General features: G+C 38.4%; 1 protein-coding gene across 2 annotated transcripts in view; it reads left to right on the forward strand.

Moving 5' to 3' along the window:
- The window catches only part of MOB2 (MOB kinase activator 2), a 121,919-nt gene that overhangs the window by 33,691 nt on the left and 66,845 nt on the right, over window positions 1–21,383 (forward strand). The window contains exon 1 of one of the 2 annotated variants that reach the window (XM_072864859.1): window positions 4,733–4,782. The exons of the other annotated variant lie outside the window; for it this stretch is intronic. Within the exon in view, the coding sequence (XP_072720960.1) occupies window positions 4,748–4,782 (35 nt within the window). The 5' untranslated portion in view covers window positions 4,733–4,747. Of the gene's footprint in view, window positions 1–4,732; window positions 4,783–21,383 lie in introns of those variants that run through there. 2 annotated transcript variants of the gene reach the window in all.

Here is a 21,383-nt window from a genome sequence, read left to right on the forward strand (position 1 = left end):
GATCTTTGGAATTTAATGAATTTTTATTCTGTAGGATGGTAAATCTAATTGAAGTTGTGGATTTTAAAAGTTATATATCAGTTCCTGCTAGCACTTTCATGCGATGGATGCTTTTCTTATGCTTGCAGACTAAGTGGTTCAGCAGGCATAGTATCTCCCAGCCAAAGAAACTAAGCATATGGCAGCTGAAGTAAAAGAGTGATAAAGCATGATGACGCTGCCAAGCAGAAAGATAATTCTATAGTGACAAAGCATGTGGCAGCACTCAGGGCTTTCAGAGAGATAATCTAGCTGCAACGCTTTTGATTTCTAAGGAAGAAATTGCTAGAAACACGATGCAGTTTTATCTCAACAAGACTGACTTGGACTAGGCTAGGTGTGTTGTTGCTTCTACTGTTACAGGAACAATTTGGCTGCATCTGTTTTTTAAAGTGCTATATATAGCCTTTCCTAAAAACAAAGAAAAAAAAAATTTACAAAAGGCCCTTCTTTTCTCAGCTTCAGTGTGTTCCTTCAGTTCTGCGGTAATGAAGTATACCTTTCCATAAGTGAAAGGTGGTCTGTCGATTCTTGAATGCAGTGATTAGTGCTGCGAGTAAACCAATCTGAACCACCACACCTGACTTTTCCACACAAGCATAGCTGAAGCAAGGTAGGCAGCAAAAGGAGATTATTCCGTAAAATATGATAGTTCAAGATGAGTAGCCTTTTTGGCAGGTTCATATGCGGGTCAGAGTGAGAATGTTATCCCACAAGTGTGAGGTCCTTTACCCAGTGTGCGAGACACCAATATACACACAGGGCAGAGGTATTTTTATTTCATGTCTGCGCAGAGATGAGTGCTAGGTGGTAGCTCCACAAAGCTAGCACAAAGTTTGGTCATACGGGTACAGTATTTATACAGTCTAGTTATGCATATGCATAAGTAATTACACCAAGCAGTCTTCTATTGTTCTACATTTCTCTTATTTCAGTTTAAAGCTACAGTACTACTTTAATATTCTGCACACACTCAGAGGTGAGGGGTCTCTGCTTGGGCCGGGGTCTCCAGCTCGAGGGGTGTGACTTTTAGTATTATAATGAGGATAGTTTGCATGAGAGTGCTTCTTATCACACTTCTAGTAGTTGTTTCAGATGGTTGCCAAAACATTTTAATTAGCTTACATATTTCTTCAGGATGTCCTTTACTCCCAAGGACAGTAATTCTTGTTTAGATGTTCCGCTTTCCAGCCTGAATCCCCCTTATCAACTTTACATAAGCCCTGGCCTTCCACCAGCTCCTGTTAGACTACAAGAACAGTGACTTTGAAACTTTTATGTATTGGATGTCATTTTTAGACTGAAGCTTTGATTTCATGGAGAGGAATTACCACAGCTGAATTTAAACAAGGGATTTTCACATGCCAGTGATGGCAGATACTTTTGCTTTGGCATGCCATTTTTTTAAGGTCTTTGCTTAGTTGTTGTTAATACACAAATGGGCTTTTGGCCTCCCATCCATACATAGTGTTTTTGTTATCGGTGATTTTGGTCCTGCTCCATGAACTATAAAAATTAAGATATGCTTCTATGTGTTGGAATAAAGGCTGTTTGAGTGAGATTTTTTTTTTTTTTTAAATAAAGACATGATAGTTTCATCTTAAAGACCACAGTGTGGAAAGGTGAGGTCAATTGGTTCAGGTTATGTAGTGGGATATATTTAATCTCTTCTGTTGGTTTTAAAATCTATGAATAAATTTAATGTTGTTTTGTTCTACTGTATCTGGGCTCTTTTTTGGGTAGCAGCCACCAACAGTGAAAAGGTATAGAGGACTTCATAGAGGCCATGAACTCCCTCCCCACCCCAGAGTGAAAGGCTGCCTTTTTTTTTGTTTGGTTTGGTTTGGTTTGGTTGGTTTTTTTTGGTTTTGGTACTAAAAGGGGCAACCAGGATCTGCCTTGAACAACCCAGGATGTGTTCAATTATTTTCTTTAAAAGAGAAAGTGTATTCTTCCCACAGAAGCATTGTGTGAAGTGAGAGGCCATTCAGAGTTGGAGCTAGTATAGCTCAGAGAACAGGAAGAACAAAATATTCAGTGTTATTTAAAACAAGCGCTTCTTTTAATATGTGGAGTTTAACATGCACTCTGATAAATATATTCGAAGGTTAGGGTACTATGCAGCACCGGCTCAGGCCCTCTTCTCCTTGCCGGCTGAGTAATCGCTCTTTATTTTTTTCCGGTGCGATCACTGCTGAAAAGTGAAAGCGAGACTGGACTATGGATTACTGCGTGTGACGTGAGGGTCACTGCCTTTTCGAGGAAGGGGACCTGAGGGCCAGCCTCGCAAGGCGTGCGGGCAGCGGGCTCCCTCTGCAGCCAGCTGATGCCAGCGCTCCTGTGGAGGTCGGTGCACTGTGGTGAGGTTGGGGTATTTGGGATGATTTTGAGGGAATGGAGTCAGCCTCCAGCTGTGGAAACTTGCTGAAGTGCATGCAATGTCCTCACAGCGACTTTGAAAAGCTTCTGGTGGCTGCTGCCCGTTGGGGATTCGGGGCTGAGGTACAGGCTTTCCCAGCTCCTGGGCATCAGAAAACTGACATGCTTCTGAAGTGATGTACTTTTCCTCTGTTCTGAGTGGCATGCTTACATCTTTTCTACAGGTTCAGAGACACTGCATTCAACCAGTGCAAACTTTGTGCTCCTTAATGTTCCAAGCCAACATTTTGTTCAGCCAAATTATATTTATGTTGCTAAAAGTCCGCCACTTCCAGATTTTGTACAATATTTCAATCCTTAAGTTATTCAGAGTTTCAGGTTGTTAGAAATATCTAAATATCAAAGTGGAGCAACTGATTGAAAACAGAAACACTGCAAGATTTGTATTGGAGAAAGTAATGTGATTACTGTTAGTAATCAATTACTACTTATGACAATTCAAAGTATTGAATCAATATGGATATACGTTCTTTAAGTATCTTGTGTTTACTACAGAAGAACATCACATGACGCTGTCGTATGACTGGTGTACTGCAGATGACAAAGGAAAATTTTGAATTAATTTTTCTGGGGTTATTTTTGAACACCTCACTTTGTTCTTTTTTATTTGTTTATCTGCTCTTCCATTGCTAAAAACATGAGCTGTGTCTGCAGTGCTTTAGTGCAGCAATTCTTTGATTTCTGGAGTCTATATGTGCTGGCATGGCATTATAGTATGTAAACTTAGAAACCTATCTGATGCCTTTGTAGCCCTCCTGGGGAAGAGGAAGCAGGAAAAAAACATGGTAAAGCAGAACCCTGAATATTTTAAAGGCTTACAGAGAAAAAGGAAAAACAAGGAAAAACGAGGTACATAAATGAAGCAGAAAAACAGAATGCTATAAGAGTTGCTACAATTTTCATGTGCAGGCTCTTCTTGCAGTAGAGGGCAGTACTGGTTCAAGCTTCTTTTAAAGTCCACTAGATGCGTAGTCATAGGCAGCATACAGTTGTGCTATGCTGTTCTCAATACAAGCTTTTAGGAATGGTTGAATGCAGACATTGAGTTGAGTTTGTAATAGATGGCTGGAGGAGGATTGTGAATAGCTTTCAGAATACCTATGTAAAATTATGGTCAATCTAGTATCACAAGATGAAGTTCTGTTAGTCATTTATCTATTCTTAATGGCAGGGTTGCTATATTCTTTGGTTGTCTGCCCCTTGGCCTGATAAATCTGTCTGTAATTCCCTGTTTTCCTGCGTACAAATAGAGTAAGTCCAGTGTACAGGAGCCAGCAAATACGGTGAAAGCAAGACCTGCTCAGGACTGCTGTGGGTGCTATCTGCTGGTTCAAAGCAGGATGACTATCCTATTGCCACAAAATAAAACCAGCTTTTAATTTTATTGGTAATCCCCCACTGCTTGTTTTTCTACTGGGGTAGGATGCATTTAAGAGGCTGTCTTACTGTATGACTGATGCAAAGTGTAAATGTCAAACACATTAATTGTAAGCTCTGTTTAAAGCCTTTTCCCTCTGCAGCCTGTTTGTATATTATAGGCATCTTCCACAAGGTGGAGCTTTAAGGCTCTGCAGCTGGGAATTCTTCCCTCTTGACTAATAAGCAGAAAGATGAATGGAGTTTATGAAATCTCTTAAAACAGGTATAAAACGACCATCTCAATGCTTTTCAAGAAAGTGGGTGGGTTTTAGAAAAAACAACAGACTCAACAGATATTTTGGACTCTCTAATATGTCTGAGTCACTGGAATTAATGTAAAAGAGGAAAGGGAGGATTGGAAAAAATAGTCCTCATTACTTATTTATTCTTTGGAATTACTCTTTCTTTGCTTCCAAACCGACTTCAAAGGTAGGCAGAACTAGATAGCGAAAACCATCATCAGAATGCTTGCTAAATCTTCATTTATTGGGAGGAGGTTTTTTTTGTTTTTTTTTAAACAGTCCTACCCTAAAAGAAGAGGAGGAAACTTTAGATAACAGCTATTCAGATAGATAAAAGAAAGGCAGAAAGCATTTTCCTTTCTTTTGCGCAGCTGTCTTTTCAAGAATTGAGCTATGTATACCCTTTCTCTAGAAGAGAACTTTTTTCTGTTTTTCACTCTGCCTGCCAGAGGTTGCATCTTGCTGAATCCTGGAAAAGTGCTACCAATATTTCAGGCTGTGTTTCAGCAATCAGTTATCTTGAGCTTCCCATGTTTCTTTGAATATCTGAACTGTGTTTTACTCTATTGCCATCTTGTAGGAAATCCCCTAGTGTTAATTTTATTGGAATGGAATTCATCATCTGCTCACTGGGCTGCTGCTGGTAAGACAATTTAATACATTAACGAGCACAGACATGTGTGGACATGAGCTGGTACTGTGCAGGCAAAGAAAGAGCTTAGCTGGATGGAGAGGGGGAAGAAGGACCCGATGGGGGGTAGCAGCAGGGAGGGAGAAACCAAAGTCTTGAGTGTCTTTCCTGTCCAGCTTTTCTGCCTCAAGCTAGCCTTTTCTGATCATAACAAATGTTAGTAATGTATGTTTGCTGTATCTCTTTGTATGAAACAAAACTTGAGGATAGAAGCAGTTTACTGGTGACTCTCTAGGAGTACTTTTTCCCTCTCCCCTTTCTTCAGTAAACTCCTATGTTACTCTCAATATGTGTAGACCAAGAGACTTTATTAGTACTTTCTGCAGGGTCTATGCTGTCACTTCATGCTTGACTTGAGGAGTTGCAGTTGAAGGTTGTGAAACATTTTCTCAAAGTAAATTATTTGTGTTTATTTCTTTCATGCTTTGCAGGTGGTCTGCTAGTAAGCAAGAGATAAGAAATTGGTTATGATTTTTCATTTTGTGATTCAGGAGTCTCCCTAGGTTAACAAGTAGGACCTTAAGAACTTGGAACAGAAACTGCGTATCAGAAACGCACTTTCTCCCTTTTCTGATGTTGCTACCCCCCGTCTGATGATCCTCTCCCAGTTTTAGGAACAGAAAATAGCATATGGCAAATGCAATAAAAAGCAGGAGTTCTTTATGCCTAATTACAATGAGTTAAGAGTCTCTCTGCACAGACTGACTACTACTGATTTTTAGGCTTCATGTAGGCCAGTGGCTGAACCAGTCTGTAATGCTTCTGCATCTTACTGGATTTGCTGCAGATCCAAGTTAAGAACTCTTCTTTAAACTTCAGTTTCCCTCAGATGCTATCACAGTCTTGACATGTTAAGAACTGTGTAAATTTATTTTTCTTTTGGTTCTACTTCTTGTTTTTTTCAGGTATTCTTGTTGTGCAATATGTTTAAGTATCAGATCGTTACAAGCTGAGTAGATACATCTGTTGGTATGGAAGATGTGGTAGCCATTTGGACAGTTTTATGAAGAGCCCTTCCCTGTAATATAACGTTAGGTTAGACTTCTGAACCACAATCTCAGAACAGATATTTGACTTGCAAAAAAAAAAAGTAATATGAGCAGGGTGTTGGAGCGAGCTTGAAATCATGGGATTTTTTTTTGCCCAGGTCTTGTGGGACATGTGGTTGTCTATGGGCAAGAATTCTTGCCCTTCCCTCCCACTGCTTCTGCAAACGTGGATGTCCAGTTTCCAAAGACTCTCAAAGTACTCCACCCCTTCTGTTTCCTAGCACTAGCAGAAAATAACCTTTCTTTTCTGAAAACAATAGCAGTATCACTTACTTAAAAATATTGTAGATGCAAGCGTTTGCATAATCCTTAGGTTTTGTAACAGTGAGCGGTTCTATAGCAGTCAGTTCCAAACTCCAATGACTGTCTGTAGAGTTGGATAAAGAATTACTAATTTCCCACACAGCTTTACAGAAACAGTGATTTTTGACAGGGAGTTTCAGGGTGAGTGGAGATAATGAAGCTAAGGATATTGAGGGTATATTTTCTAGGGGTAAATATTTATTTTTTATATTACACAGGCCAATGCCCTATTGACAAAAACACCCTCAGCAGACAGTTCAGAGGCATTCCTCTGTTGGTAACAGAATACGGCTGTCTTGGAGCAAAGATTTTGTTAGCCAAAATATCAAAATTAGCCAAATTACCAATTAGCCAAATTTAGCCAAAATACCAAAATTAGCCAAAATATCATAGTTGCTTTATTTAAACAAACTTTGTTGTGAAGATATCAAAATAGCAACCTAAACCAGATGCTTCCGGGGAATACACATGGAAAGGGGCTAAGTGTAGCCTAACCACCCTTAGAGAATGGAATAGGCAGTTGGTGACTATTTAGCTGGATTCCCTGATGGTCCTTTTTCTCTGCAAGTCCTATTTTCAGAATAGAATGCGAAAGAAATGCAGCATAGCCATTTATTTAGCTTCAAATCAGTGTGAAAAATCCTGTGCAGCTTACAGAAAGAGAAGGGTGAATACAGTGAGTTTTTAGGATGTGGAAAATGTCATGACTGGGAAGATAGATGCTGGCTATAATAAACCTGCCTGTGGCTTCAGCATCTGCTTTTTTCGAGTTTACTATTCTATAGGATTACTGTCCCATCTTCTGTATGATTATCTTGCATTATTTTTCTTGTTGCTGGTAGACCTAGATGCTCATAAAACTGAGAGACTTGCAATATAAACTACCCTTTTGTTCCTGCTCTTAGTGTGCTCTTGTCCTGGGCTGTGATACAGTTGCTATTAGAGTTGTTTGTGCTGAATTCCAAGATAACTCTTTGCTGTGATGCAAGGAGAATGGTCATTACACATTAAGCACTAGACTGATCTTAGATTTAAAACCAGAATTGAAAACAGGTATGTGGAAGTAATGCTTAAGTTCCAATGCAGCAACCTCTTGTGTGCCACTACTGTGCCAAAAATAGTCAGTGCAAAATTATTTGTCTATTCACTCACTCCTAAGTCTATTACAGCTTAGCTGTAACTGCTGGACCAAGCATGTGCACTTCCCATCCTACTTTAAAAGCAACAACATGTAGAATTTAACAGATAAAGCAGTCGTCATCTCCATTAATCATAATACGTGTTCATTCATATTTGTTCTTTTGCTCTGTTAGCATATCCTGATAGATGATTAAGTGTCTTTTCAAGTATTACTGCAGTCATTGTCTTTTCCCCTCCACTTTTCCTCAGTCAGTTTGCTCCCTTGGCCTTCTTTGTGTACTTAAATTCTGAATGTTTGCTAGGTTTTCTAAAGCATGACTAATTGCATGAGTTTTAAAAGCATTATTGTATCTTCCCCCCCCCCCCCAGTCTTAGAAAGTTTTTCAGACACCTGCTGGCTAGGGAGCCAATCAGGGAAAGGTCAGTATGAAAGCTCAGTGCCAAGGGTATTATCGGATGGCATGGCTTCAGATCAGAGGCCAAATGTCTCGCACAATACTTGCTGGATTTCAGTCTACTTTCTGTGAACCACCCTCACAAGTCTCTAGCTTTTGTCTAAGTGTCTGGTTAGTAAACCATGGACTTAAGTAAAGACAGTCCATCTTTCTAGTGGTAAGGGATGGATGTCTCGGATCATAATGGGATGGTTTACTGCGTCTCCTTATGTTGCATTGACTCTATAGCTGATGGACTTAATTTTCTATGATTTTAGTAGCTGGCTTACTCCACCTATGTTTTATTAGCTAGCTCACATTAGCTAAGGTTTATAGGTGGTCTATAACTGATTTCAGTTTTAACTGAAGTATACATAATTTCCTGAAATATACATAATTTCTGGATCAGATTTTCAGTTCATGGAATTAGGTGATGTTCTAGTAGTAGCCAGCCATTGGTTGTGGTTGTGGATGTATAAATTGAATTTAAATAATTCCTGATGAAGCTACACCTTTTTTAATCTGTTGAGAAACTAAAGAAGGGAGGAGATAAAACAGGAACTTAAAAACCAGTTCATCAGCTACAGCTATTACACAGTAAATGACTGTAAATCACACAATGGATGTTTCATAAGAGCAGATAAATCTCAATTAGACAATCCCAAGTGTTTCTGGGAGGAGCTATGGCTATCATCATGCAGTTAGTATATTACCATAACGAGCAAATAGATCACACCCCTTAAATGAAAGGAGTTACCTGAAAAGGGTTTGAACTATGTGAAATTACTTATGAATCTCTTATGCATCTCTGAAAAAGACTGGTTTCTAACAATGTACAAATGTTAAGGAAAAGAAAAAATATAGTATGCATGATAAAAATCTGGCCAGGGTACTGAATATAGCTTATTTATAGCATTTGGTTTTCAAACTATCCCATAAAGCAGTGGTGAATTTTCTGCAAGATATTTCTTGTATGATTTTTGGTCAAAATGAGACTGAAGATATCCTCTTATAGGCAGTGTTATGACAAATGTAAATGATAAAAGGGACAGAAGGAGATAGTTGACTTAATGTTTAAAATAAATGGTAAACCTAAAGAACAAGAATTTGACTGAAAAAACACCATTGCAAGTGTGATAGTGGCACTGCAATGCGTAATATTGCCTCTAGTTTGTGTTGCTTTTCCCACCAAGGAAGATGCTTTTTTTTTTTTTTTTTTTTTTTAAATTAACCATCAGAGGACAAGGCCATGTTTTGCTTAGTTTTCCCATCACTTCACTGTTCTGATAATTTCCTTTGAGATGCTGGATTTTTAAAGTTCTACCTGAAATTGGTAAGTTTTCTGTGCTGCTGCAGCTTCTCTGTAACTTCTCCTTTCCTGCCCCAGTTGGGTTTTACTGAAGTTCTGCAATTCAGCTTTTCTCTTGCAGTTCATTTCCTAAATTAATCTTTCTAGCCAAGAGCTATATGAGAATCTTCCTGATAGCTCTAGTCTTTAAATGGGGAATGGTCCTTGCTTACTGCATTTGGTTTCAGAACAGTTTATGCCTAAATATATTCTACTCTAAAGCATCCAGCTTTATTTCACATTTAAACCCTCTTGGCTCTTGGAAGTATTGTTTCATTTATATGTATAATAAATCAAGTAATGTCATAGCCTTTGATATGAATAGAGTTAAAGGAATCCTGAATAAATCTTACTAAAACTTATGAAACCGTTGTTCAGTGAAGCTTCAGTTGGAAACAAAAATTTTTTTGCATTTTTCTGCTTATTTTGGCAAAACTTTGACTTCCGCAAACCAAACGGATAGAAGTCATTCTCTGAAACTTGTATGTGAATATATGGTGTCGGTGATAACACCGTGTAGGCCTTTAAGAAGGACCAGTTATCCAGGAGAGTCATAGTTTGAAAATGGTTCACTGTAGGATGATGGACCTAATTGAATTTGAGTACGTAAACTACTGTGTTTCTGTCATGTTTCAGAATTCTCTTGGAGATGACAGGGATCAACAGGACTGAAATCTATCGCCTACCTTTTTCTTCTGCATCTGCTTGTCAAAATAGCATCTGCTTTGTACGTAGTAATAACTGAGGCTCGGGTTGTCTGTTATAGTGTTGTTTTCGACCCCTTTCCTTTGCCCCTTTATTGGCCTTCTGCAGCTTTGTAGGGAGTAGATTGTATAAAGCATGCCCCTGGAAAGCAGAGGCTGTTAAAAGATTTAAGACAAATTTGTTTGAAGACAAAGAGGGCATTGAGGAATAATGTGGAGAGGGATAGAAGGGCTTTTGCAGTGCAACAGAGCCTTGTCTGTGCAAGATTCAGCCTGCCTCTAAGTTCCAGCAGGCTGCTGAGAAGCAGGCCAAGGAAAGACTCTCCAGGACCCTGTTCCCTTCATCTGAAGTCTGCCATCTGGACAGAGGATGGCTAGAGGGTTCCTGGAACATATAGAAAGGAATCTTGAGGGCTGAAAATAAATGCCAGTGGAGACAGGAAATGTCTGAGACGTAGGAGGGTTGGAGGAGGGGAGCTGCTTAGCATCACTGCTCTGTAGGTCACAGTACTGCTAAGGATGAGAGGCAGATAAGGAGAGCCTCTGTGCTGCACTCGGAGGTGCACAGCCTTTCGTCCGAGGCCTAAGCCCCCTTCCATTTACTGCTTTATATGTGTGAGGGCATTTTAGTTGGTTGTTACAGGGGTTCATCTGAGTGATTTGGATTTTTTCCCCTGGTAGGAAGAGGTGCTTAAATTTGTAGCTCTTGGCATACTAGGGATTTTGAAATAGAAAAGGTTTATAGAAAGAATGGTGCCAGCTGGTCTTAAATTTTATCTTGATGCTGCCGTGTTTACATTGTAACAAAGCTGTGTGTTACTTCAGCATGGTGTTTGGTGGAGTCTGTTGCAGTCAGGTCAGATGATGTTATGAGTGGACTATGCTGCCCTCAGTGACTTCTCTCACTTAGTAAAGCCAATGAGATGGGATATTTTATTCTTTTAGTGGGCTTTAGTAAGTGTTATAATACTGGAGAACAGTATTCTTCCTTTCTGGATTACGAGGATGGCACGGTCTTTGTACTCTTCTCAGAATGGAAATGTCAGCTAATCACACCACCCATCTTTTCTTCCTATAAGAGCCTCTTATACCTCCAGAGAAACCTTACAGTAAAAATTCTTTGCATCACCTGTTGTGCATTTTTAAGGATAACCAGCCAGATAATGGTGAATGTTTTTGCTTTGTGTGCTGTCCTGTAAGTATGAAAACTTACCTGGTTTCAACTTAATTTCTCAAGATATTTCAAAGAATGTGGTCATGAAGCAGTTCCTTCCTATTAGTGAGCTTTTCAATGCACACAATAAATGACTCCTCGCAAGATTTCATGGCCATTATCATCTAAAGAATGCTCTTTAGAAGGCCAAGACATTGATTCTAGAGAAAGTTAGACTCTATGCACAACTGAGCTATTTTCCTTCACTTACTGCTTCTGAAAAAAATGAAAATGAAAAATAAGAGTATCCTGAAATGTTTACTGCATATTCCGTATAAAGGTGGTGGTACATTTCTTATTACTGACCTTGGAAGTGGAGTGTGCATTAAGTGGCAGCACTCACAGGCCTAGTAGAACTGAGTGGTAGCAGGTCTTTTCTGGTAAGAGAGGACATTTCCAGAGCAATTGTTTTATCAGGTACGTGCACTGGCAGCTTTCTTGGTGAGATCACCACAGATAGCTTATGGTTTGATTAAAACTTAATGGGGTAATGAGGGCATGATACCTAAGAGTAGAAGGCTCAAGTTTGGAATGAGGATCATGTCAATAAAGTAACAGTAATTTTCAGGTTCCTCACTGTACTTGTTTGGTACATTAGCCTAATGTTTTCATACAGTTCCCTGGTAGGATTACATAGCTGAAAGACTATATATCTAACCGACAGAAATCTTAATCTAGAAATTCTAATTTACATGTTGATCAATAACTCTGAATTTGAAAACCATATGAATATTATAAACTTCTTGTAATGGAAAAAGTAGATCCTTCCACAGCAACATCTTTACTGCTGAAAGGTTTGTCTTGTTGTCATTTCCCTCTAAATGACTCAATATATCATCACTTACAGTGTATCAGTAAGGACTGTAATTATTTCAGAGGTTTTGCACACAGCTACCATTTGAATCTGTAATTACGGGAAGTGCAGGTTATCTGTGCTCAGGTTAAATTGTTCTCCAGCTGCAGTATGTATTTCAAACTCCATAGCACAGAGTATAGCTACATAGTGTTGCAAAGTGAGATACCAATTTACAGGTTTAAATGCATCTTGCTGTTGAGGGAGAAATAAATAATGGATAACATTGATCTCTGTGCCAGCTCATTACCTTACACGTGGTTGTTGGGGGGGGGCGGAATACTTAAATGTTTTAGGATTGAGTAGTGGTAAGATGGATTCTTTGATAAGTTTATGGTGAGTGTGACATGTTCTTTTCTTTTGCAAGCTTTTTCCCTGAATTTCATTAGTCCTTTCATAGAGCAGTAGCTTGCCAGAAAAGGAATTTCAGTAGTTTGTCAGCGTTTAAATGAGTCATCACCGATTCTTTGCTGAAAGTAAGTAGTGGTTTTTCCTATTGTGCATGTCTTTTGTTGTTTTTGTAAATGCTAGGATTTTAGGTTGCTGTCGCTTCTGCAGCAGTAACTTCAGAAATTTTGTAACCTTTCTTGATTTGTAGTGTAATTGGATCACAGTGCAATATGACAACATAGAGAGGGCATATTTTTCTTTAGATACGAGGAAAGAGCACAGGAAGTGATTTAGTACAATTTTGAGCCAGACTTGAAAAAGAAGCACCTATACTCAAGCATCTTCTCAAGAAGCTGCTTGAGTTCATGGCAGTGTTTTTCACCTTTCTGTCATGAGAAAATATATGGAAAAGACCTTCTAAACTGAATCTTTTTGCACTGTCTATAGAGAAGGACAAAACATAGCTTAAAGATTATGACACTTAAGTGTTTCTAATACACTTAGTCAAAACTTACTACAGTCGCTTTTCCTGTTTGAGCACATGTATGCTTTCGTGGAGCTTGTGAAATTTGTCATAGAGTTTTTGAGGAGCAAAATTATGGGGTTTTGTTAAAATACCTGCAGGTGAAAGGTGGAATTTTATGTAAAAAGATTCATGCAAAACCACATGCATATGTTTTCCTTATAGCACATTATTGCTTTATGCCTGACCTGTAGGATGAACTGTCTCTTTGTTGTCATGAATACTCTGCAATAGCAGGGTTGCTGGTCAGTGATACACTTAAGGGAAGCAATTGGGTTTTTGTGTGATTGCGCCAAAATATGTGGAAGAGAAGGAAAAGATGGCCTTGAAAATAAGCTTGATTCTAGTGTGTGTGTGTGTGGAAAACTTTGTAGTATGTGGACTTGAAATTATCTTGGTCAGTAATTTAATCAAAAATGGTGACCTGTATTAACAAATGTCCAAGTGTTGCAGTGACATTCCCTAAATCTGGTCATGAGTATAAAATATAAATCACTCTTTGGGAGGTAGGGGAAACTGGAAGAGGCAGACATTAAAGGGGTGAGGCAAGGACTCTGGCCCTGGGTTTTGTAGGTGCTTGTATAATTGTTTCTTTGGCACTTGCAACTTCAGAGGTAGAGATAAGGCATCTCACTTGATTATCCAAATTCTTCGGTATATATTGTTACTTAAGTGCAGTGTATGAGGAAAATTAAATGCTGTAAAAAAAAAAAATGCTGACAACCTGCAACAAAGCTTTATAAGAACTATTATGTCTGGTATAGGACCAAAACTGGCTTGTGCCCTGGTAATGATTCATAGAAAACTGGAGAGCCTCGTTTTTTTACCACTTAGGAAGAATAAAACTTTTCATCACTTAAACTTGAAATGAGTATGTTTTTATAGGTTAACAGCAAAAGTACAATAATATCCCTTTCTAGCTTTCACTGCTCTGAGCTGAGCTTTATGTTATTTTATGGCAATGTAGTGAGGTTTTCTTGTTTCTAAAACAAGCAGATAATCCATTATTGTACTAGGATGTGGAGAGTCTGGTGGTTTATATCAACAGAGTATAATTTTTCATTGAATTACTTGTCAGAAAGAAAAAATAGAACAGGAATGATTTTTCTGAATGATGATCTAGCCCAAGTTTTAAAATAAGAAATGGGGTTTCAGCTGTTGGTGTGCAAGGTGGTTTGTAAATAATGTGTGGGGTTAAAGCACGATGCTCATTTGATGCTCTCAATATGAATGTAAACAGGTGTTCTGGGAATACAGCAATCAGTTCAGCATCTGTTCTGGTGACTCCCTGAGTCTGACTTTAATCGGAAATGGAGAGCTCTGCTAACCTTTTTAAAGATTTTCCTTAAGAAATTTGGAGTAGCTGGAAGAAAGAGATGAGGGTTGCAGGTTGGAGCAAAAGGCAGATCAAAGCTGATGAAGCCATGCATGGTTAAGTTTGCTTTGCACTACTTCTTCATAGGCCCTTTCAGCTGTCAGATGGGCACCTGAAAAACTGAAGGATGCTGTGCTGGCGCAGGAGCTTGAAGCGTAGATGTAAAGGATAGTACAATATAAAGGTTAAATGCAATCATAGAGTGACTATGGGTGCAAATTACAGATAAGGAGAAAGCTGGATAGGTAGGGGAAGAAATGCCAGCTCTGCTGGAGGCAGAAAGGTTTCCAGTTATTAGAGGTTTCCTTCTTTCATCACCTGGAGCTGAACCCATCAGTCCTCTGCCTAGCTTGCTTGTCTAGGCTAGCAGAGCAAATGCCATTGTAAAGATGCTCACATATCGTACTGAAACTGAGCATGGTAGCAGTGCCTGCTCACGAGGCAGAGGTCTGCCATGGATCCAGAATTGCATATTTTTATACACTTCCAGGATTTGAAGGTGATAGAGTTTTGCAATATAGAAATTACTTTCCAATGTGTTTAATAGGCAACAGTATATGAAATCTCTTCTTTTTTGGAGGGAAGAGAATAGTATAATAATTATCACTGGAAAAAATGGTTTACAATCCATATGTGCAACAAGGCCTGCAATCTTTAACTGTTGCATTTTGAAACTTGAGTTGCTTGACATTGCATGCCCAAAATTGCTTTAACATACATCTTTTTGGGTATGTACCATGCAGCTAAAATCCAGGGAAAAAAACCCTTACTTATTACACTGGGGAGATCCCTTAAAAATTGTTCTGACTATATACTTTTTAAAGTTTTGATTATTGAACTGGAAGCAATTTTAGGACAACCTGTACTGCGTCTTAGTATTTTTTGGATTTGCTTCTAGACAAGACGGGTATAGGTGCTGATTATTCTTTATGCTTTTACTTACTTTTAATTTATGTGACTGCGAAGATACAGACAGACATTTTTTACTAATTGGTCCGTAACATTTTTTTTTTAAGGTAAAGAAATGAGATTTACTCACAGTGTAAGTGAATGTTAACATTTCTTGGTAGATAAGCCTGCTCTATCTCTTTAAACATCTGACAGAAGATGGTGTCAGCTGGACAAGGGTATAGTGTGAAAATGGCCCATTATGAGCTACTCAAGCTACTGGAGAGTTTAAACTCTTACTCAGCATCACACTGTACTATTTGACCCTAAGCAATTTAATCCATTTTTGTCCCATTTCACTGTCTAAAATTGGAGAATACTCCACATTGCAGAGATGTCAATGGCTGTGATAATTGATGTGATAATTGACTTTTGAAAATTGTATGCTAATTAGTATAGTTTTTGCTTGCGTCCTGTTCACAGCACTGTAGGCAAGACTGCTTTTATTACTGTAGTTTAGTAACTTTAAGCAAAAGCACATTAACTTGGATTCAAAATCCAAGCAAAAAAAAAAAAAACAACAACAACAATAATAAAGCAGTAGATAAATAGTAGATGTTCCAGAATAGCATGTAAGGAGAATCCCCTTCTCAATTTGCTGTACAGGCTTTCTTTTGCCCTCTTCAGCCCATCTGTCGGGAATCTAAAATTATGTTTAGAGTAGGTCTAATAATTGGCTTTTGAATTAATTCTTCTGAATCATGAATGCAAACTAACAACTCTGTGATTGTGACCCTAAACAGTGTGCTTATAAAGCACTTGGATGTGTGCTTATAAAGCACATCCAAGATTTAGGTTAGATCCCCAGTGTGTAAGTTGAAATTCTGTAAAAGTGTATGTGTATAGAAGGAGCGGCTCAAACAGGTACCCAATCTCCTCTTGAAAATAAGTTCCCAACCTCTGTGATTGCCAGGCCTGTGTTTCACCCATCGAAGTTAATGAAGCTGTGCTCTAGTGGAAGTATATGGGTAAATACAACTAGACAGGTTAAAACATATGACTGTAGTCTTAGTATTCCTTTTAAATCCTGGAAGAAGTAAAGATGGAATCCATAAAGAATGGAAACATAACACAAGTGCAATCTTAAGTAAGCTGGATAAGTTGGTAGAAGAGACTTGTTGTGAGGAAAGAGTGGGCTATATGAGATATGTACCCTTAGATATGCTTGAAGAAAAAAAGTATTTGACCGTCATGTGCGCATGTGAGGGTGTATGTGGGGCTAAACTGATGATGGTTAAAATTTTCCAGGAACACTCAAGAGCCTTTCAAATGAAAGGGTGATACCACCTGAAAAACGTGATTTGAGGCAACTCTAACCTGTCATATGAAGTTTTGTGACTTCATTAATTTGGCAGTCAGTTTTTCAAATTTAAACCAAGTTGATCCTTGGTTATTCAGAGTTTTCAGCCAAAAACTGGTGTTCTCATCTAACCTGGGTCTTCGCAGCAAGATTTGTTCTCCCAGATCACCTGTTGGCTACTGAAGAACTATATTACCATATCTCTGAAGGCATTTAAGATCAGCTTTCTAGGCTAAACGCTTTTAGGACATAAGACTGCATATAGGGATGGGATAAATTATGTAAGTGAGGAGTTAGGGGTTGCCTTGGATTGTAGGTTTTCCCATTGCATAAGCTAGATGGACTACTTCTGAATAAACCAGAAATGTGGCCAGGCAGCAGTTGTGCAAAGTTTGAGTGAAATCTAGTGGTGGGTGTACAGTTTTAAAATTTTATTTTCTGACTTGAGAATGGTAGCATATAAAGTAAGAATCTTGTAATTAGGCTTTGCCTACAATTTTGCATTCAGAGCTGAGCTCCCTGTTCAACAAAAATCTTTAGAGAAAGTATGTGTGTGTGCAAGATGAGAGAATGAAGGGCAGTTATTCAGATCTGAAATGCAGCTTCTGTCATGTAAGACCTATTTTGAAGGGCATGAGGTGTAAGCAGTGAGGTTTGAATTGAGAGCTGAGGACTTCCAAATTATGTTATTCTTTCATTTGGTGCTTGGCTTTACATGAGTCACTTCAACTCATAAAACCCTAGACTTTGTATATTCTCAGTTTCTGGCTGTCCAAGTGCTTCCCGAAGTGTCATTATTGCCATTTTACACTTTGGGAAAAGGAGATACCAAAGCGGAAGACATGAGCTAACGGGTAGATGTAGCAGATTCCTCATTCCTGGCCTTAAACCGTTTAAGTATTGGGGAGTCCAGCATTTATAGCTACCAGCTATCTGATATTGAAAGTCCAGTATTCTGGCCTTACTAGAGTTTTACGTCACATTCACTGCTAAGCCTTAGCTAATACAATGAAAATACACAGTACAGATGGTACCCTGCATGTCTTATCCTCGATTATGTAGAAAGACAGAAACAGCAGTGAGATTTTGATTCTGTTTCCAAACCGTGTTTCCTTTTATCTGCTCTGCTTTTATAGTCATTTCATCCTGGGTTCTTCCAACTAATGACTGTAACAATCACTGAGATGACACAGGTTGCAGGTATTGAGGGCTTTTTTCCAAAGCGCTGTAAGAATTTCCGAAAGTGCTATATAAATGTTAGTTAATGTTCTGATGTCCTCAGATAGGAGGTCCAGACTCTGACTGGGGGGAAGTATTCTTGCCTTTCTTTGAAGGATAGTTGACTAGGGTTAAGCCAGGGATTTGTCTAGAGGGACTTTTTTTTGTTGTACATTTTGGGTCATGCAAAAACCTGAGTAGCAGCAGCTGAAGTCCAATTTGGCAAGGGCTTTGTTAGGATCACCTAAAAAGCCAGTGTTCACATGATTTATGTTGCTGCCTTTGCCATTGACATGCACGGTATTTTTCACTCTGCACTTAATTTCAGAGAAGTTGTTTCATTATGTGCGTTAATTTAGAAGTACAGAATAATCTGCAAAAACAATTATTTGTTTTGAGATAGTAAATTAATTGTCTTCTCTCTGAAGGTATATCATATAAAGCATGACTGATAAGTGACTCTACAAATGCAGGATGATAATTTTCATGATCATAATTTATTCTGAAATGTTCAATTTTCCACTTTTCTCCTCTTTTTATACCAGTCAGCAACTGATATATTAGTTTAAAGTTTCTCATTATAGTTGTCTTCCTGTAATACATGTATCTGGCTTTACATGGTTTTTTTTTTACATGTTTAACCTTTGGTGTCGCACCCCCTCATCCCCAGTACTTACAAGCCTCATTTCCCACACATAATCCCTTTGGTCAAAGCCAGCTATATTCCATGGGTGCAGAAGTGTGTGCTTGTTTAGATTTGTACTGGGTACTGAATTGCAGAGAGTTGATCAGTGTTTCCCTTCCCAAGTAAGCATTTTTGCACAGATCTTTCGGACCCATCTGAATTAGGAACTGCAAAAAAACAACTTAGTGGCTGGCAGATTTTTCTTCTTTTGCAGGTGTAAATGTTACACTTCTTAAGCAAATAACTTTCTTAAATTTATAATATTTAGCAATAAGAATCTGCATCTGCAGTCTGAACTTGGGACTTAAATGAAATTCCTTTACCCTAGTGCAAGAGTAGCATTCTAGAGTCCCATCAGTCCATGCAGTGGCAAGGATAGTAATGGAAGAGATGAATGTATCTTTGAGGACACTGAGGAGGATGTGTAAGGGCAAGCTCATAATCAAGTTTAAAAGGAGATTCAGAGTAAGGGCCTGACACTTTTCATTTTTTTCAGATTAAAAATATTTTAATGACCAAGCACATAGTAGTTGTATATCTTACTACCTGTTGTACTCACTAACCTATATATGGCATGCAGTCTGTCTTGTAAAATCTATACCCTTATTATCCAATTGTTTTTCCTGATACCTCTTGTTTTTAATTATTTGTTCTGTATTTGACCAAAATTACAGCCCTTTTTAATATTTAAAGAATTTTTCTTCCTTTCCTTTGTTAAAGGAAACAAAAGTTTTACTTGTGGAATACCAGCTTTCTGTATTGGAATCTGGGTACATTTGCATTATTAACAAAACCAATCTAGTTTTAAACTTTTTTTAGTAGAAGAATTGCTTGTATCTTTTAGCACCTTAGTGTGAGACCACTTAGCTAAATTTTTAAAAAGGGGTAAAAGAAAAGCAGCAAGTCATGCAGTAGAAAACTTAACTACTTTTTCTTTCTGCTTGTTTTATAGGCTTCAGGGATTCGTACGTGCCTGATTGTGTGTAGTTAATTTTAGCTAAAGTCTCTCAGAAATTTCTCTCCTGTTCTCCCTCGGTGGTACTTACACACTTCTCCTGGATTGTATCATTAGCTAAATTTTGCAGCAGAGACTTTTATACCGACTGGGACTTCTTGGGTGGGGCATTTTGGTTAAGTCATACGGTTGTTTCCTGTTCTTGGACTGAAGGGCAGTGCCTGCTCTAAATTACCTGCTTGCTGCTCTTGCCAAGAACATCAATCTTCTCTTACTATTTATTATGTTACTTTATGAGCCTTCCTTTGAGATGGACAAAGTTTTGAGGGCTGATCTGAAGGGGGGTCTTCATGCTCTACAGCCATTTACCACAGTTATTTATATAACTGTTGTCCACGTGGCTGGTCTTAATGCCCATCTGCATGAAGCAGGACAACTTCCACCTCACTGAAAAATGTATTTTGCCACAGTACTTTGTCAACCCTGTGTAAGGACCTCTATTTAACACTGAAACTAATTATTAAATTCTGTGTAGTTGCTTCTGTTTTTAAAACCTAGAAATCATTTAAGATAAGTTAAAAATAATGCAATCAAGGACTGTGAAGTCTGATACCAAACTTGCATTACATTAACTCTTTTGGACAGCCCTTCCAAAGAGCAATCTGTCCATGTTCATTCGCTCCAAACCTACGTCCAGGAAACTGCAAAACCAAAAAGTCGGGGATCAAAGCAGGCAGTGTACCAAAGGTTTGTGTTTCAGACAGTCTGGCACACACTGAAAGCTTGGCCTTTCCTGTACTAAGCCATGGGCAGATGTCCATTAAGAATGATCAGGCAAAATTTATATAAAGGCCTTGTAAAATGTTGTGTGGTTTTGTTTTTTTTTTTCTTTTTTCTTCCTAGCCTCTTACTTGAGAAGTTTTGTGTGGGTATGTATTTTTTTCTAAATTTATAAACCCTGGCTTTTGCCCTCGTCCGGTAGAGACTGCTCACCCACCCTTTTCCGTTTCCAGGCGGATTGCTTTTCTGTTATTTCAGTTCTGTAACTTTCTCCAACACTGTCCTGTTTTGCTTATTATGAAGTGCTTGCAATAACCCTTTCAGTGCTGCTGTCATCTTTGCCTTAAATCAGGACTGGCTGTTGTATTCATTTAAAAAAAATAATCTTCTCATTAAAAACAAATTAAAGACTTCTCATGTGTTACGGCTTTCTGTTTGTATATAGGGAATGTGATACAGCTTTCATTTGTATATCGACCATTGTAGTATCCCCACAGTTTTTTTTTATTCTTCTCAATACTAAGCCAAAAACCCTACTGAAATGGGATTTCTTTACAGCTTTGGCAAAGAAATCCCTTCAGCTCTGAAGCTGAGGCAGCACTATCTTCATGTGCAGAATGAATTAGCAGAATTTGGGGAAAACATTTATTTCCAGCTATGTCTCAGAGTAAATTGTCCTGCTCTCTTCTTCTACTACTTTTTCATTCCCTATCCATCAACAATTGATGTTGACCTGTAAGCTCCTTGTTTCTCTAATATCAGTGTTTAAATTAAGCCTGAATTAGCTAAGTAGTTAAGTAGAAGTAAAGTGAACCTGACGGACCTGCTGTTTGGAGCCTTGTGTGATATATGAACTAATACAAAGTGCTGTAAGTGTATACAGACCAGAAAAGTAGACTCAAATTTGTTTCTTGTAACAATTCAGTGTTTCACTGATTATCTCAGGAATTAACTTGGCCAGCCCTTAAGTGCAAGTTATGATGCAAGAGAGTAGAAAACAAGGTTAAGCATTAGGTTAGTGGATATTTTCCAGAAGAAAGGGAGTAAATTGTTCTCTTCAATACTGGGACAAATTCAAATAGATTTTTCAAAAACATTGGAGGGAATGGGTCAAGGATACATGTATAAAATAACACTAAATGCTGTAGAAGTAACTTTAATGCTTGTGAAAAAGCCATGGCTCTGGAAAATAGGGTACATATGGGCACACTGTCTCCTCTTTTTCCTGGCCAGATGTGGAGAACTGAGGTTGCTAGTGAGTGTTTCTTTTTAGATGTAGAAAGATGTTTCATTCATATGCAAAACTCCCCCTGGATGAATAATTAAGCTCTGAGT

Source organism: Ciconia boyciana, chromosome 6 (genome assembly GCF_034638445.1).
Source record: "Ciconia boyciana chromosome 6, ASM3463844v1, whole genome shotgun sequence".
NCBI classification, from domain to species: domain Eukaryota; kingdom Metazoa; phylum Chordata; class Aves; order Ciconiiformes; family Ciconiidae; genus Ciconia; species Ciconia boyciana.